Source organism: Martes martes (assembly GCF_963455335.1).
Source record: "Martes martes genome assembly, chromosome: 4".
Lineage (NCBI taxonomy): Eukaryota > Metazoa > Chordata > Mammalia > Carnivora > Mustelidae > Martes > Martes martes.
Genome location: NC_137891.1, coordinates 172,868,315 through 172,884,562, shown reverse-complemented (window position 1 = coordinate 172,884,562; position 16,248 = coordinate 172,868,315). Strand labels below are relative to the sequence as shown.

At 46.9% G+C, this 16,248-nt stretch overlaps 2 protein-coding genes across 2 annotated transcripts in view; one reads left to right on the top strand and one right to left on the bottom strand.

The window, feature by feature from the left end:
• RHCE (Rh blood group CcEe antigens) overlaps positions 1–1,773 on the bottom strand; it is a gene marked incomplete at both ends in the record, with an annotated part of 36,006 nt that extends 34,233 nt beyond the window's left edge. The window contains one exon of the mRNA XM_080802893.1: positions 1,623–1,773. Coding sequence (XP_080659019.1) covers positions 1,623–1,773 — 151 coding nt within the window. The remainder of the gene's footprint in view (positions 1–1,622) is intronic.
• An 8,607-nt stretch (positions 1,774–10,380) lies between these two features.
• Positions 10,381–16,248, top strand: part of MACO1 (macoilin 1) — a 60,715-nt gene continuing 54,847 nt past the window's right edge. The window contains exon 1 of the mRNA XM_080803156.1: positions 10,381–10,654. Within this exon, the coding sequence (XP_080659282.1) occupies positions 10,575–10,654 (80 nt within the window). The 5' untranslated portion in view covers positions 10,381–10,574. The remainder of the gene's footprint in view (positions 10,655–16,248) is intronic.

The following is a 16,248-nucleotide window of genomic DNA, read 5'->3' as shown; positions in this document are numbered from 1 at the left end:
ATTTGAGAGGGACAGACAGAGCACAAGTAGAAGAGAGACAGAGGGAGAGGGAGAAGCAGACTCCCCACTGAGCAGGGAGCCCAAAGCGGGGCTCGATACCAGGACCTGAAGATCATGACCTGAGCCGTAGGCAGATGCTTAACCATCCGAGCCACCCAGGTGCCCTGAGGACACTTTATTTCTGTGTTAGCAGCAGAGCAGAGGGATGAAGAACATGGACCCTGGTGCCAACACACAGAGTTGAAATACTGGCTCCTACACCCACTGGTTATCTGAAAAGTGACTCAAGCTCGCTGGAAAATGGGGCAGTGAAGCATAGTGGTTAAGGGCATGGAAACTAAAACCAGGCTGTGCAAATTTCAATTTGCTGTGCTGTCCTAGTTGAGTGACTTTGTGCAAATTATTCAACGTCCATGTGCCTCATTTCCTTATATGAAAAACGGAGATCATAATCGTACTGACTCATGGAATTGTTGTCAGGGTTCGATCTAAAGCATTGAAACTGCCTGGTACATAGTAAGAGTTCAATAAATATTAACTGATTAGCCCATGTCTAGATCCCCCACTGGTTGTGTAATACATGCGTGAATGAATGGCATGCATTGAATTACATTGTATTGGACTGGAAAGAATGAAAGCGAAGTGAAATGAACTTCAATTGCCTAGGCCTTGTTCGTCAGGCACTAAGGGCCCCTCTCTGGGCCGGCTACTGAGCTGGTGCAGAGGCTTCTCTCCCCAAGTCATCTCTTTGTCCTGCTTACTGCTGCCGAGAGCCCGGCGAGGCTTTTCCTCTGCTTTCAGCTAACTAGCCAGTTAATGTCACTCAGGAAGAAGTGGGCACTCCACCAGACTAGGGCTTCAGCTTTGTCTCAGGGAGGACACTCAACAAGGCCCATCCATTATCATAGATAAGAGATTGGCCCAGTGAAATGCTTGAAACTCATCTCGATTTTTTTTTTTTTAAAGCAAAAGCCACACCGCTGGGGACATATGTCTTGTTTACAGTTGTTCTCATCACAGTCTGTGAACATTTTTAGCTGCATATAAAATCACAACCATCCTACACTCCTCTTCAGCCATACCTTATGGCCCTGGATTTGCAGACAGAATGTAGACTTCCCAGCCAATGAGTGAGAAGGAGAAGCCTGGGGCTGGGGGAGGGGCAACAGAGTCACGCTACCAAAAGGAGGGTGGTACAGAAATGACCAAGAGACACCAAAAAAAAAAAAAAAGAAAGAAAGAAACAAAAACTAAAAGCCGAACAATGTGAACAATGTGAAATTCCTTGCTGCTCAAGAGAAAGGGGAGGAAGGGACAGAAAAGCAGACACTTATGAAGGCTATTTGGCAAAGGAAATTCTAGAAATACAGAATAGGAGGCCCCTCACTGCCCTGACAAATCAAGGAAGGCTTCATGGAAGAGAAGATGTCCACGCTGGTCCTTAAAGGGAGAGCCTAAGTTGTTGGCTGGTCTCCGCGCAACCTATAGGAGAAGGCGTGGGAATCCATTTATTCGGAGACTTTGTGGAGAAGAACACGTAGGTCCCTGGAGGACCACAGACCTTCTCACTTCCCCTGTTCCTGCTATTTGCCTCTGTGACCACCTCCCCTCTGGACACTCACCTCGAAAAGTCCTCATGAACTGCTTCGGCGGATCCTGTGACGAAGTGTCATAGGAGGTGAAAAAGAAGAAGATGACAATGAGAGCCGCCTCCAGCACTAGGGTCCACGGGGGCAGGCAGCGCCGCATAGATGGTGGGTACTTAGAGCCCATCCTGTGTCCGTGCCTGTGTGGCACCTGCACCCGCTCCAGGAATCACCCCTCTGCCCCCACCCCCACTCCAGGGAGCGATAGCGGAGACACCCGCCAAAAACCTTATCTCCAGCCGCAAGGCTGGCTTTGTTGGCCTGTTGAAGGAGTTAACACAGAAGCAGAGGGACTATGACAGGTAGGGGAAGAAATGCATTTATTCCAAGGCGACCCCATTCATCGAATCACTCACTTATTTGTTCATTCAACAAGCAGTTGCTACATTCCTACTCTAGGGCAGGCGCTGTGTGCGGTTTCCAAGAGGGCGTCCATTCACTGGGCACCCACACAGGAGAACCCTCCTTTGCTCATGACTTCAGTTTAACCTCCCCATCTCCTTACAAGGTGGAGAGTGGATCAGCACTCCTAATTTACAAATGGGGAAACGGAACCTCGGGGGGAGCTTTGGATTGACAAAATTTCTCTTTTAAAACCTTACCCAGTGAGTTCTTAGTAAGAATGTATTGAATGAGAATGAATGAAGTGAAAGCAAAGAACAACACTAAGCCCTGAGGAAGATCCAGACAGAACCCCTGGGGAGCTAACTCTGCAGAGTTACATGGTTGGAATTATTTATATTTGGATCTGTATTTAAATCTACTTGTTTGTAAATCTTTTAAGGGTAAGTGGGGTAGAAGAAAGGAGGCTTGGGTCCAGCTCTAGTAAAAACCTGGTGGGGTCCTGCCCAAGCCCTAGGCTGTAGTTGTCTCCAACTCTGATCACCTCTTCACAAAGCAACCCAGTACTCTGCCTGGGGCATAAGTACTTAAAGCGTATCTGAGGCAGACCACCAGCTTCAGGACCCCTGTCCCAAAGCAGGGGGCAGGCAGTCCCCTGAAATGGGCTTTAGGGTGCCTGGGATCCAGTTCTGACCCTGCAGCTAACTTTTGTAGCCCCCATCCATGTGCCTAGCAGATGGTCTGATCTATAATAAGCATAAAGAAAGAAAGGGAGGGAGGAAGAAAGGAAGGGAAGGATTGAAATTTTCTTACCTTCTACACTGGCCTCAGCTTCTGGCCTTTGAGTATAGACTGAATTTATGGGGCTTCAGGTAATAAAACTAGACTAGGAACTGCAGGGAGGCAGATTTTGGCCCACCATGGGTGGATTCTTTATTGACCACTACGGCTGTCCGGAGAAACAAGCTATTCATGAGGTAGTGAGCACCCTGTCCCTAGCGGAATGCAAACAGAAGCTGATGATTACGTGTCAGCGATGTCTTGGAAGTGATTCATATGCAGTGTGCAGGAGATTTTAATCACCCAGAAGAATCTTGTCATTCTGTTTTTAGGTGAAGAAACTCACACCAGAAGGTCATACCCAAGGTCATACAGTCATACACTCTTCTTGCTCAGCGCGGCTTTATTTGTAGAAGGAAAAAAAATTGAAAATAACCTAAATGTCCAGTAGTAGGGGACTGGCAAATAAGCTACAGGACACATATCATGGTCCTGAACATATGTGGAAAATCCAGAGGAAAATGCTTTTAATGTTCATCAAAAGTGACACAGAAGATATACTATTGGGTGGAAAAGCAAGTTATGGTACAGTGTGTACAATATGTTCCCACTTTTATAAAAAATAATAATAATAAAACCATATGTTAGTGCATGCATGGAAGGGGGATAAATGGCTGCAAACCACCGACACCAGTTCCTTTTGCTCTACCAACGCTCACCAAGCATTTATCCTTGATAGGTACTGTTCTAGGCATATGCATGAACCCAGTTAAACCCTGGGAGGGGGGTCCGGTTAGCCTTATACTACAAAGGTGCACAAGGGTCATGTGACTTGTCCAAGGTGACAGGACTAGTAAGTAGGAGAACTGGGATTTAACCCAGACCCAAAGCCCAGATTGAGCAACTGGGCCTTTAGCCATGTGACTGTGGCCCAGACGACTTCTAAGTCCTCTTCAAAATCTAGGAACATGGGATTCCCAGCCCTCTGCCCCCCTCAACAGTAGCAATAGACAGAAGGTGCCCTGACCCCTAGAGATCAGAGATAGAAATCTCCATTCCCTCATGGTCACCCCATGGTTCTGATTTCTGGCCCTCAGCATTTCCCATAAGGAGGGGCTCCCCTGTGTGGGGGATAAACGTACATGACCTTAGCTGGCCTGGGTCCTGTACCAGCACCTTGTAAACCAGGCAGCTGGACTCACCTGCCCAGGGACACCAAACGTCAGCCAGGTGAACATGAAGATTTTCAGTCACTGCCTGCTCCTGTGCCTGGAGCCCCCCTGATGGCTGTGTTTATCCTCTGGCCAGCACAGTGTGGGTGGCAGGTGGTTCCACACCCCTGGAAACCCCTATGCAGCCTGCTCCTGCCCCAGTCATGGACTGACTGCTTGACAAGAGGGCCAAGCTCCTTGCCAAATGGGCTTTCTTTAATAAAGGGAGGTGTCCCCCACACTTGGCCTCTCCCAACAGATTTGTCCAAAGGAGAATGTTCTTTCTTCCCCTCCGACTCTTGCAAAAGGTCCCTGTTTTCAGACTCTGGCTCCAGACATTCTGTCTTCAAATGCTCAAGGCAGCTCACCTGGTACAAGAAAGCACAGGGAATCGAGGGCAGATATGCCGCAAAACAAATATAGTTAAATGTTCATTGTCAAATCTAGGTGGGAGGTAAATGGCTTTTCACTATATCATTCTTCCAACTTCTTGGCTTCTGTTAGAAACTTTTCATAACAAAATATTGGGGAAAGCACTTTGTGCACCTGCTGCTCCCTCTGCCCGAAAGCCTCCTCCTGTCAGACAACCACCCCTGCCCTCTCCATCTCCCAGCCAAGCAATGAAAGAACAGGGATTTTTGATTGTTGTATCTCAACACCTAGTGCTCCGTCCATAATAGGTGATCAATAAATATTTGGTTTTTTAAAAGATTTTCTTTATTTATTTGAGAGAGAGAGAGAGAAAGCACACAGAGGGAGAAGGAGAAGCAGACGCCCCACTTGAGCCAGAGCCCGAGGCGGGGCTCGAACCCATGAGATCCATGAGATCATGACCTGAGCCTAAGACAGATGCTTAAGCAATGGAGCCACCCAGGCTCCCTTAAATATTTGTTGAATAAATAACAACTGCCATTTTCAGAATGCCAAGCACTGGACCAAGCATTTTGCATACATTATTCTATCTACTTTTCCCCTCAAGCCTGTTAGTACAGGCACAGTCATCCTGTCTTACAGATGAGGAAGCTGCTGCTCAGAGAGGTGATGTGAGTGCTCAACGTCACACAGCTCATAAATGCTAGGGGTGGGACCCAACCCACCTCCATCTACGCCAAAGGCTTATGCTGTCAACTACTTTGCAATTTTGCCTTCCATTTAGTAAACCACTCACAGTCTCAATTTCCTTATGAGTCAAATAAGGTGACCTGCTCTACTTTCCTCACAGAGTTCTCACAAATATGGGAAGAGTAAGCATGAGTGGTGGCTGGGTTGTAGAAAGGAAGGTGGTCAAGTGGTACCATGCCTGTGGCATTCTGATCTAAGTGACCAGGTTTCCTCCAGGTACAATGAATCAAGTCAGAGGGACTGTGGAATTCACGTGTAATCATGCATTTTCTATAAAAACAGGACTTCATCAGCATACTCACCATGTCATCCTCATCTGAGTCAAGCATTGTAAAGCTCGGTCATGGGCAGTGAGAAAGCACATAGGGAGGTCCTCCATTCCCTCTACCAAGGGTGTGTGATCCTGCTCTGGGCATGCCTGGTTAAAGTGTGGCTCAGTCAATCATTCATTCACTCAACATGAGCTCTGGAGTCAGGCAATTTGCGTTCAAACCCTGACTCCACAAATTACTAGCTGTGTGAACTTGGGCGGGATGATCAATATCTCTGTTTCCTCATCTGTAAAGTAGAGAAAATCAGTGTCAATCTCATAGGGTGGTTGTGAAGATTTTTTTTTTTAAAGGTTTGTTTATTTGAGAGAGAGTGCGTGCATGTGACAGGGGGAGGGGTGGACAGGGAAAATCTTCAAGTAGACTCCTCACAGGTGTGGAACCTAATGTGGGGCTTGATCCCATAACCCACAAGATCATGATCTGAGCTGAAACCAAGAGCCGGACGCCTAACCGGCTGAGCCACCCAGGGAACCCCAGTCATGAAGAGTATATGAGGAAGAGCGCATAAGTGTCAGATGTGTAGAAAATCTTCCATAAATGTTCGTAATTATTATAATTGCACAGGGTTGGCATATTTACTGCATAAAACTCCGAAAATGCAGACATGCAAAAATTTACGTAAAGCACCCATGATTTCAACATCTCCAAAAACCAGTTCTACTTCTTTTTGTATATTTTTCAGATTTTTTTTTTCTATTCATGTGAATTTATGCCTTGTTTTCTCCCCTACAAAAATGGGATTATACAGCACATACTGTTGGGTAATTGCTTTTTCCATGAACAGTATATCATAAATCATTTCCAAGCCAGGACAATCTTTCTACTACACTCTACCAGTGTGGCTAAGAACCCAGGCTCTGATGCCAGAATTTCTGAGTTTGAATCTGGGCTCTGTCACTTATTGTGTGACCTTAGGCAAAGAACTGAATTGCTCTGTGCCAGTTTTCTCCTCTGTAATATGGCATCAGTAATCATTCCTACCTCGTGGGGTTGTTGTGAGGATGAGATCAAAGTGCATATGGTGCTTAGAGCAGTGACTGTATGTGGTAAGTGCTGTGTGTCACCATTCTCCATGCCACAGGACTTCTGTGGTAAGAATATGTGACCCTGTTTGACTAGCCCCCTTTGTGGGATTATCTGGGTTATTTCTAAACTGTTCCTGTTCTAAACACTACAGTGAATATCCTCCATTAACAGGGTTCTCTCGGGGACACAGATACATGTATGAGAGGTGGCCCATCCCAATGTCTGGACTTTTCTGTGACTCCTGAGGCATGGGGAACCAAGTTCAAGGCAGCTGGGCCAGCCCCGCCTGGTGGGCTTGAGGGGATTGAAGCTACTGAAAGGGGGGGAATGTGGTTTTCTTATTTGTGAAACAGGGTGTGATGATCACTCTCCAGGCTATTCTGAGCCATTCTGAGCTCAGGTGAAGTTCAAGTGCAAATCTCAATCCCTTGCTCATCAAACATCCCAGGAGAAGAGGAGGGACAGCCCTGAATTCTTGACTGGGCCTTGGTCTTTTGAATGAGAACAAATGATTTCCCTTCCCTGTCTTACTCATCTATAAAATGGCCACTGATCTCCCCTGGTTCCTGACTGGTAGTGGAGGTATGGGGAGTTGGGGGGGCTCTGTGGCAGGCGGGAGGTCTGCCTCATCTCTGTCCAGGTCTGTGCCCTTAGGATCCCAAAGAGCCATTTGAGGGCTCAGAGGGGAAAGGCTGGCACTTGATTGGAGCCAAAGGGGGTGTGGGCCAGAAAAAGAGATGGTCTGGCTGGGGCAGGAGGAGTGAGAGAGAACGGAATGGAGAAGGGCAGTTGTCCTGTGGGCTCTTGGCAAGAGGACCGTTCTCATCATCCCACTCAAGCCAATCACCCGACCAACACCAGATACAGCCTATAGCATCACAGCTTGATCTCACTCAGCTGTTCCTTGAGCTAAACTGTTCTACCAAGCCAACTGCATAATTTTATTTTCTCTGAGCCCCAGTTTTCTCATCTATAAAATGGAGCTAATATGACCTGCTTCTAAACATAGGGCTTGAAGGGTCTCCAGAGGGGATCTTGGCACAGCTGCATGCAGGTAACTCAACACCAGGGAGTTAAGACTGGAACCCAGAACTCCAGATTCTCTCTGTTCTCTCTTTCTCCCATGTAGCCCTATGCTTGAGAGTAACTCCCAGTCACTCCACACTTCTCCCATGGCAGGGAATGTCCTTATCAGGATGGTAGGCTAGACAGTGAGCTTCAGCGCCTCTGTCATCTTTTCCAGGATTACTCACCTCTTCATTTCACAGTGTGTGATGGCACTGTCCTAGATAACAGGGACATAAGGGGGAGTGGAAAAGACCATGGATATAGCCCTGTTATAACCTTACTGAGTTGTCTGTTTGTCTCTGGCCCGGGTAATCTGGAACCTTGAGGTTCTGGAGCTGATGGCTATTCAGATGTAGGGTCCCATGGAGTCTGGAGCCAGGATCTTACCATGAAACCTTCCTAATGCATTCAAGCCACCAGCATATTGATTTTTAGGTCCTGTCTGTATCCTCCCCCATGAAAAAATTCACCTTGGTAGCTGAAGCCTTTTCCTGCTGTTCCAAGCAGAGCGTTCCATTCAGACCCTTTCACAATGATGGGCAGCCTTGGTGAAAGTTTGAGCTCATAGAGTTTGTTACCCTTGGCCACGCAGGGCCACTTTATCAACATGCTGGAGAGAAGTTAGGAATGAAAAACAAGTATACTATTAATAGTAATAGTTTGCTCTCACCTACTGCATGCCCAAGTGGAAACAGAGGTTCTAAGATTCTGTAACGTGCCCAAGCTAGTAAGTGGCTAAGCTGGTCTGAAAAGGCAGGTACTCTTGTGACTTTTCAAAATTGCATCTCTTCAGAATATGGATCCAATCTCCCAAGAAGCTTTCGTCCTTGGTGGATGAACAAGCCTACCCAGGAAACTGACTTAGGAGCAGCACTGGGGAGATGCTCTGTGTGGGAGCAAAGGCAGGAAGAAGGGAAGATAAGGCTGCAATAGGTTTGAGGACAGTGAGTAGGTAAGACTTGCTGGCCTGGGTAGGCCTGGAAAAGGAGACTGGGTCTCCCATGTGACAGCTCTGGATGCCATAACAAAGAGAATGGTTTTCAGGCTTTGGAGGATCTTTAAAGATTTGTGAGCAGGATAAAACAATGAAGAACAGCAGATGAGAATGATGAATTTGATACAAATTACAAGTTCCTCCTTGGGGGTAATTATAGGGTAGGAAGAGGTCCACCCACCTCAGGACAAAACCAGATACCATCTACTTCCTGGAAGTTTTTAAAATGTGCTGGAAGACCACCTCACAGTCCCACTGCTGGTGTGTGGTTAAGTTGGTACAGCCACTTGATGGGAGACTCAGCAGCCATCAGAAATATTTAGGGAGAATGCATAGTAACATGGGACAATGTTTACATTAAGGGACAGAATACAAAAAGACGGACCTTAAAGGCCCTCAGTGGCAACCCTGTTGGGACCCCTCGCACTTCTGAGAGCTTTTTCTGTATGTTCACTTAATAAACTTCTTTTGATCTGCTCACACACACACAAACACACACACACACAAAGAACAGAACACAAAGTTGAATATCTAGTATGATCACTACTCTGTTCAGTAATAATAGCAGCAATAGGAATAAGAATATCACCCATGGGGGCAATTAGGAAAAAAAGAAAAAAATTTAGAATGCTGATAGTGGTCGTGATAAGGTGATGAGATCCATGAGTGTTTCTTCTCCCTTCAGCTACTTTTTGACAGCTGCCCAGTTCTCTTTGATGACATTCTTTTTTAAAGAATCTTTGCTGTCTTTTCTAATGTGATTTTTTCATACCTACGTTGCAAGGGAATAATGAGGAGTAAATGAGTAAGTAGATGTAAAGCACTTAGCACGCTGCCTGGCACAAAATCGGAGCTCTAGGAAGGTCGGGTGAGGGGTCGCTGGCCGGTGTCCCAACATCTGAGAAGCCCGGCCCTCGCCGCGGAGCAGCCGCTTAGTCCCCGCGGCATCGGCCCCTCGCGCGGCACAGACACGTCCCCGACGCTGACGCTCGCCGTGTCCAGCAGGCGCTGTGCCCGCGGAGGCAGCCACGCAGCCCGCCCTGCGGACGTGGAGCTAGGGTCGCACCGCCCCACACACACCCGGCAGCCCAGCGCGACGTCGCGCGCACCCACGGCCCCGCCCCCTGTGACGCGACCTCCAGGGGGCGGGACCGCAGCAGCCCCGCCCCGCACCTCCTCCGATTGGCCGCCGCCCTGTCACCACGTCGCGGGGAGCTGGCAGGGTGTGTGTGTGTCTATGTGTGTGTGGGGTTTGCTTTGTCATTCGTACCCCCGTCGCGCGCTGACGCGGCCGGCCTGGCCAAACGCTCCAGGACCCGCAGGAAGGGCCCCCGGCGCTGACCCCGGAGGCTCCCGGAGGGGGAGAACGCTGCGAGCCCCTTACATAATGACGCGACTGACTGGAGCACATGTCAGCGCAGAAACAGCACATGCCGCAAACCCAGGCCTCCCTATTTCGTACGGTGCTAGTGATAGCGGGCACTGAATATAGCACGGTATGCTCTAGCATGGATTATAATACAATGAAACGCAATTCAACAGTCATGAAGTGTACCTTCGCAATAAGGCATAATATAGGATGTTATATTTATAGGGCCTATTTATAAGCCTCTATTTAAATCTTTTCTGATAGGCCCAGGCACGCACACAGACACTATAATGATTGGCGCATTCTTCTGTCCTTCAAAGAGGCGGGTTCTCGAGTCCGTTTTGCCTCAGCGGGCCCTTGGATTGGCCGGCAGCGGCGTAGCGGTGCCTTCCATTGGCCCCGGGGGCCGTCCGTCGGAGCCGAGGAGGCGGGCAGGCGGCTGGCTGGTGCTGGGGCGGGCGGGCCCCGGAATTGTCATTTCTTTGTTTCCGAAGGCGGAGGAGGCTCTGAGCCCCCCCTCCCCGTCCCACCCCCTCCCCCCGGGTGCTGGCTCCATGTCTGTGTGACCGGCCCCAGGGGTAGAGTCCAGGCCCGACGCGGGGCGGGCCGGCGGCGGCGGCGGCGGCGGCCGAGGTGAGAGACGGCAGCGGAGGCGGCGCGGGCACCCGGCCCCCCAGCGGGAGGATGAAGCGGCGGAACGCCGACTGCAGTAAGCTCCGCCGCCCCCTAAAGCGGAATCGGATCACCGAGGGCATCTACGGCAGGTGAGCGGCGGCGCCCCCGCCTCCGCCCGCGCGGGCCCCGCGGCCCCGGGTCGGCTCCGGAGGGGCCCGGCCCCGTTATGTAACCCCGACTAGGCCGCACGCCCGCGCCGGGGGCTCTCCGGAGGAGCGCAGCCCGGGGGGCTCCGGCCGGCCCGCAGGGGTGCGCTCCGGGGGCGCGGGGCGTGGCGAGGGCCGCCGGCTGGGCGGGGAGGGCGCGGCGGGCGCTGGCCAAGGAAGCAGCCGAGCCGCCGTTGGGCGCTCCCTGGCCCCGCCGGGGGGGTGGGGGGGAGGGGCGGCGAGCCCCCTCCCCTCCCGCAACCCTGGCCCGCGCCGCCGGGCCCCGAGGGCCGCTCCCGGGAACGCCGGGCCTCCGCTGGCCCCCCAGTTCCGCTCTGGCCTGAGAGTCGCCGGCCTGAGTCGGGAGGCGCGTGGACCATATGCACTAGGAGGAAAGGCTGACAAAGTTGGGAGCAGACAGTGGCCCCACGGTCCCCGGCGGACTGGGCAGGTGGCCACGTTGTCCCTTCTTTCGCCCTCTACTTCTCTTGCTGGATCTCAGGCTTGGCACCGCGGGCTGAAGCCGATACCCCCTAATCATGCCCTGTGGCCCCGCTCCAGACTCAGAAGGAGAGGATGATCATTTTCTCAGCAAACAGTATTTTGACCATTCTAAGCAGATAGTTTTCATCGAACCTTTTAAAAGGGATTTTTTTCCAAACTCAAAATTTTCTTTTTCTTCCGGAAAAAAAAAAAAAAAAGACATCGTCCCTTTAAATAGAAACTGAATTCACTGCTCTGAGGGGGAGAAGGACAACAGGTTCATGGGGCAATTTAGTGACAATCACAGCTTCCTAAGCAGAACTTGTGTACGACCTGTTATTTTCTGGTTCTTCTTAGAATGTTAATTCTGAATGGGACTTGCCTTGATAAATGATTTTGGTGGAGAAATAATTTACAAAGGAGAATTCTCAGCATGTGCATTTTGGCTTAATTGAACCTTCGTGGTATTTTACAGTTTAGCTCTTAGAGCTGTACGGTTTAGAGAAATATGTGAGGTAGTTGATAACACCCAAGTTGTCACCAAGCTAATGACCAAATCTTAGCATAACTGTACACCTTGCACATGCTCTTGTTTACATATATGGAAGATTGCTTTTCACAAAGCAGCTGAGTGTTGTAAACATCAGGGGTTCCTTTATTTCAAGTTCAAAAGCATTAAGAAGTCAAAGTATAAAGTTCTTATGTATATTTATCCTTCTGTATAAGTATATCCTTATGTAATGAGCCATAGATCATAGGAATCATTCATTCATTCATTCAACAAATGTATATGCTATGTGCCAGGCCCTGTTCTAGCTCTGAGGGTACAGCAGTCAGTAAAACAGGCCAAAGTCCATACTGAATCAATCAAACCTGACCATTTAAACCAAAAGTGAAAAAGCAAAAACCATTTTCCTACAGATTTATTGGGGGGGGGGGATGGGATGTCTCTTCAAATTGAAGACACTATGATCCTGTAGGAAGGATTTTTTTTCTGCCCATTGAAAACGATTTGAACAACTTAATAGTGACACAAGAATAGAAAAAGCATATTAAACAGAATTGTAGACCAAGGACTTTGAATGGCTGCTAGTCACAATAACATACGATGATATACTTTTATACAAAGAAGACTGGGGATCCCATATTGTTTACATGTGTTATATTTTGACATCTCTTTATATTTGAACAAATGATGCCCAATTTAATACCTGCTTGATAGTAACCACTCAATCAACATGAATAATGTGAATTCATTGTCTAGTGAAGATCTATTATTTTAGTGATGAACTTTTGGAATTCAAATGTTCTTACTCTAAAGCAAATATGCTATACAAGTTACTCAGAGTTTTGCTGTAATATTTTATTTTATTTTTTAAAGATTTTATTTATTTATTTGACAGAGAGAGACCCAGCAAGGGAGGAAACACAAGCAGGGGGAATGGGAGAGGGAGAAGCAGGCTTCCCGCTGGGGAGGGAGCCTGATTTGGGGCTCAATCCCAGGACCCTGGGATCATGACCGGAGCTGAAGGTAGACACTTAAGGACTGAGCCACCCAGGCACCCCTTGCTGTAAAATATTAAAACCCAATAGCTCTCAAATCTGTTTACCCTTCTCTGTTTGGCATTCTTTAAGTTAGATGTTAATCAAAGGCCTACATATATTTCTAGCTGTCTTTCCTTTTGGAGCATCATATATCAAATGAATGTTTTAATTCACATACCTGCTTCTTAGTTTCTAATATGGAGTATTGGACTGAAGAACAAGATCATAGTTTTGTTTTTTTCCAATTCTGTTTTGAGAAAATGTTTAGAAATTTTTCCTTTATTTCTAAAGCAAACAGAATGAGTGGGATAGTTATAAATTATGGTGTTTGAGGATTTGTGAATATCAAATTTCTGTGATCATTGAATTTAACTCTGTATTAAATTGTTCTTCATACCATCTATTGCCCATTTTGTTTTCAACATCTGGCCAATTTTGGTCTCATTAAACAGAGAGCTTTGTTTTTTTTCTGAGAACCTGTTGACAGTTTTGATAACCACTATCTACTGTTTCACAGCATAATGTTTCATGAACGTTATTTTCATGTTCTCAGTCTGCACAACTTTTTGAGTCTGGGCATAGCAAGGAGGCAGCTGTGATGACCAGAGCACTGGACCGCGGGCATCCGGAGACCTGGGTTCGGACTCAGAATCCCGGCTCTGCCACTTTAAGCCCCATTCTCTCATCTGTCAGATGAGTCTTGAGGTCTAAAGGAGCTGGTGTTCAGTTTGCGAAACCCTATAAATTCTAGAGGGCTATACAAATATTATTTACCATGTTGTTGTTATCACAGTTTAACATGTTTGGTTTATTCTTTAAGGAGGGAAGAGAGACTATGAGATTTGCTACAGCTATAAACAGAAGTTGAGTAGTCAAAACAAAGGGTCAGTTGCTGCTCGGTCTTGCTGGAAAAAATCCTATTGCTGAGACGCTTTTAATCATGGGCTCCAATCCAGCAACTGTGACTGAGGTGATTGTCAAATGATATGGTTATTGTCAGTATAATGGCTGTGATAGAATCGTTTTAGGGGCGAGGTAGAAGGAAAATAGATTTTAGACATATCAGCATTATCTACGTTTACATGTGTACCCATTGTTTGAAAACTGAAAGGTACAGATCTCTTATTCCAGTCAAATTAATAATCAAGAATAAGAGAAGAGAAACAGGAATGGTGATGATTGTCTTTGATGTTATTAAGGACTAAAATTCAAAACACATTTAAAAATAATCCGCGCCAACACAGATCTAGAGTGGGAATTCAGTATTCAATAAATGCTGAGTGTGTGAGTTAATAAATAAATGAATATAAACTAATTCCTCCTACTCGGTTAAGAACCTCCAGTGTTCAGGGAATTGTGAAGGATACAGGATGGGATATGATTTCTTGTCTTCAAGGAGTTTACAGTCTAGTCGATCATCATAATGACCTTTTAAATTTATACAGTACTTTTGAGTTTCCAGAAAACTTTGCATTCTGTTCAAGGAAAAGTATGTTTGTCGAATTACATTTTAGCTGGCTGTTTTAGTTATTCACCTGATGCAGTAACAGCTTTATTTTGCCCCGTGCTATTTTATGTTGAAGTAGACGGTCGCCACTAAGTGAGGGAATATTTTCTAACTCAAATGAGATAGATGTGAAAGTACTTCGGAAATGATAAGGAACAGTTATTAATAAGAGAAAGTAAAATAAATAACTACACTTAACTGTGACATTTCTGAGGTCCTTGGGTTTTATGGCAGTAATTCTCTGTCCATGTCTCTGCCTTCACACATGAACCAGACACTCCCAACAGTAACGTCTAATTACAAGCAGTGATTCTCCAGGTGAGGTGGGGTTGGAGTGCTCTGTAGTTTTTAAAAGCCTTAAGGGGATCCTCTGTGGTTTACCCATCTGTCACTTAGGAACACTGGAACAAGTGTTCCCCCACTTCCTTCCCCCTGAGAATTACTGACTTTATAATGGGAAGATGAGGAGATGAGGTGTGGTAAGTAGAAGACAGGGGCAGAGATGTTTATGTTGAAAGCCTCTGCAGTTAAAATTGTTTCTTGGCCAAGTAGGCATAATAAGCATTTTAAGTAAGGCACATGTGTTAAGCTTCAGGAAACTATTTTATATCTTTGTTAACCGGTGGTTGAAGGAAGCGCCCCTTCACTTGTGAATTTACAAATACTTCCTGTCGCCCTGTGTTTGTGGGGGGCGGTGGGAGGGGTTCTGCCTGCCACCTGCGGCTTAGGGGGTGCGGGGCTGGCCCCGACTCTTAGCTTCTGACAACTTCACACCTTCCCGCTAGAGCTGAGGACTCAGGACATCCCTGATAGATAGAGTACCTTGTCCCATCTTTGTTTTAGGAGAGAGTTTCCTGGCCTTTGACTTCTGAAGTGATCAAAGTTCGCATCCCTCTCAGCTTCCTCATTTCCTTTCTGAGACCCTCGTTTAACTAATTTCACCTCCAGAGATTTCACTTGCCGGCTTTTCCTGCCTCTTTAATTAATGATGTTTCCTAAGCCTCGTTTTAGCCTCCTCTGGGCTATGCTTCTTAAAGCCACTAGAGGCTGGCATGACCCTTGGCTGCCTTGATTGTACTCGTGTTCTTGCCACCGAAACCCCAGACGCCAGTGTTGCAACCTCACAGCCTAAAAGCACTTTGGTAATCTTGGGAGGCTTTGACTTCAGCCACACTGGACCCAACAGGAAAGTGATAGATTCTGTATTGTTTTAGTGGGGTGTTGGGGAAGGGAGTAAGTTTTGACTACCCTTCTCAGGGAGCTGTTAACCTAATCCTTGTATTTGCAGTTTCCATGGAGTGCATTTAAAGAAATCTGCCACCCTGGGGTTTTGTACTTAGTTTTTGCCAGTAGTGTATTACCTTAAAAGAAAGGTACTTTCCTCCCGCTTTCATTTGAGTCTTCTCGTCTGAGTACTCGTGGCAGTTTAGTTTTCATATGATACTCTCAGACTCTGCTACATGGAGAGCAAGAGTCATTATCTTCATTTTCCAGGTGAAGCAACAGGTACCAGGAACCTTTTTTCTTTCTCAAAAAAGAGAAACTCTATTAAATAAATTAAGAAAAGAAAAAACAGTATGGCTATGACAGCAGTGCAAAATGTGATAGAACCAGGATTTATTGATTGATCGAGCTCTATCTATTTATCTGTTGCTTTAAGGGACATTAGTGAGGGGCGCCCAGGTAGCTCAGTCATTTGAACGTCTGACTCTTGGTTTTGGCTCAGGTCATGATCTCGCAGTAATGGGATCCAGCCCTGTGTCAGTCTCCACGCTCAGCAGGGAATCTGCTTGAGAGTCTCTCTCTCCCTCCCCCTCTGCCCTTCCCCTTCTTAAAATAAATAAATCTTAAAAAAAAAAAAAGTGAGATAATTGCTGAAATTTGAATAAGGTATCTAGATCAGATAATAGTAACATATCAATGTTAATTTCCTGACTTCGATTAAAAAAAAACCAATAAAACATATATAGGGGGATAATGATAATAAGAACATGATAAAATG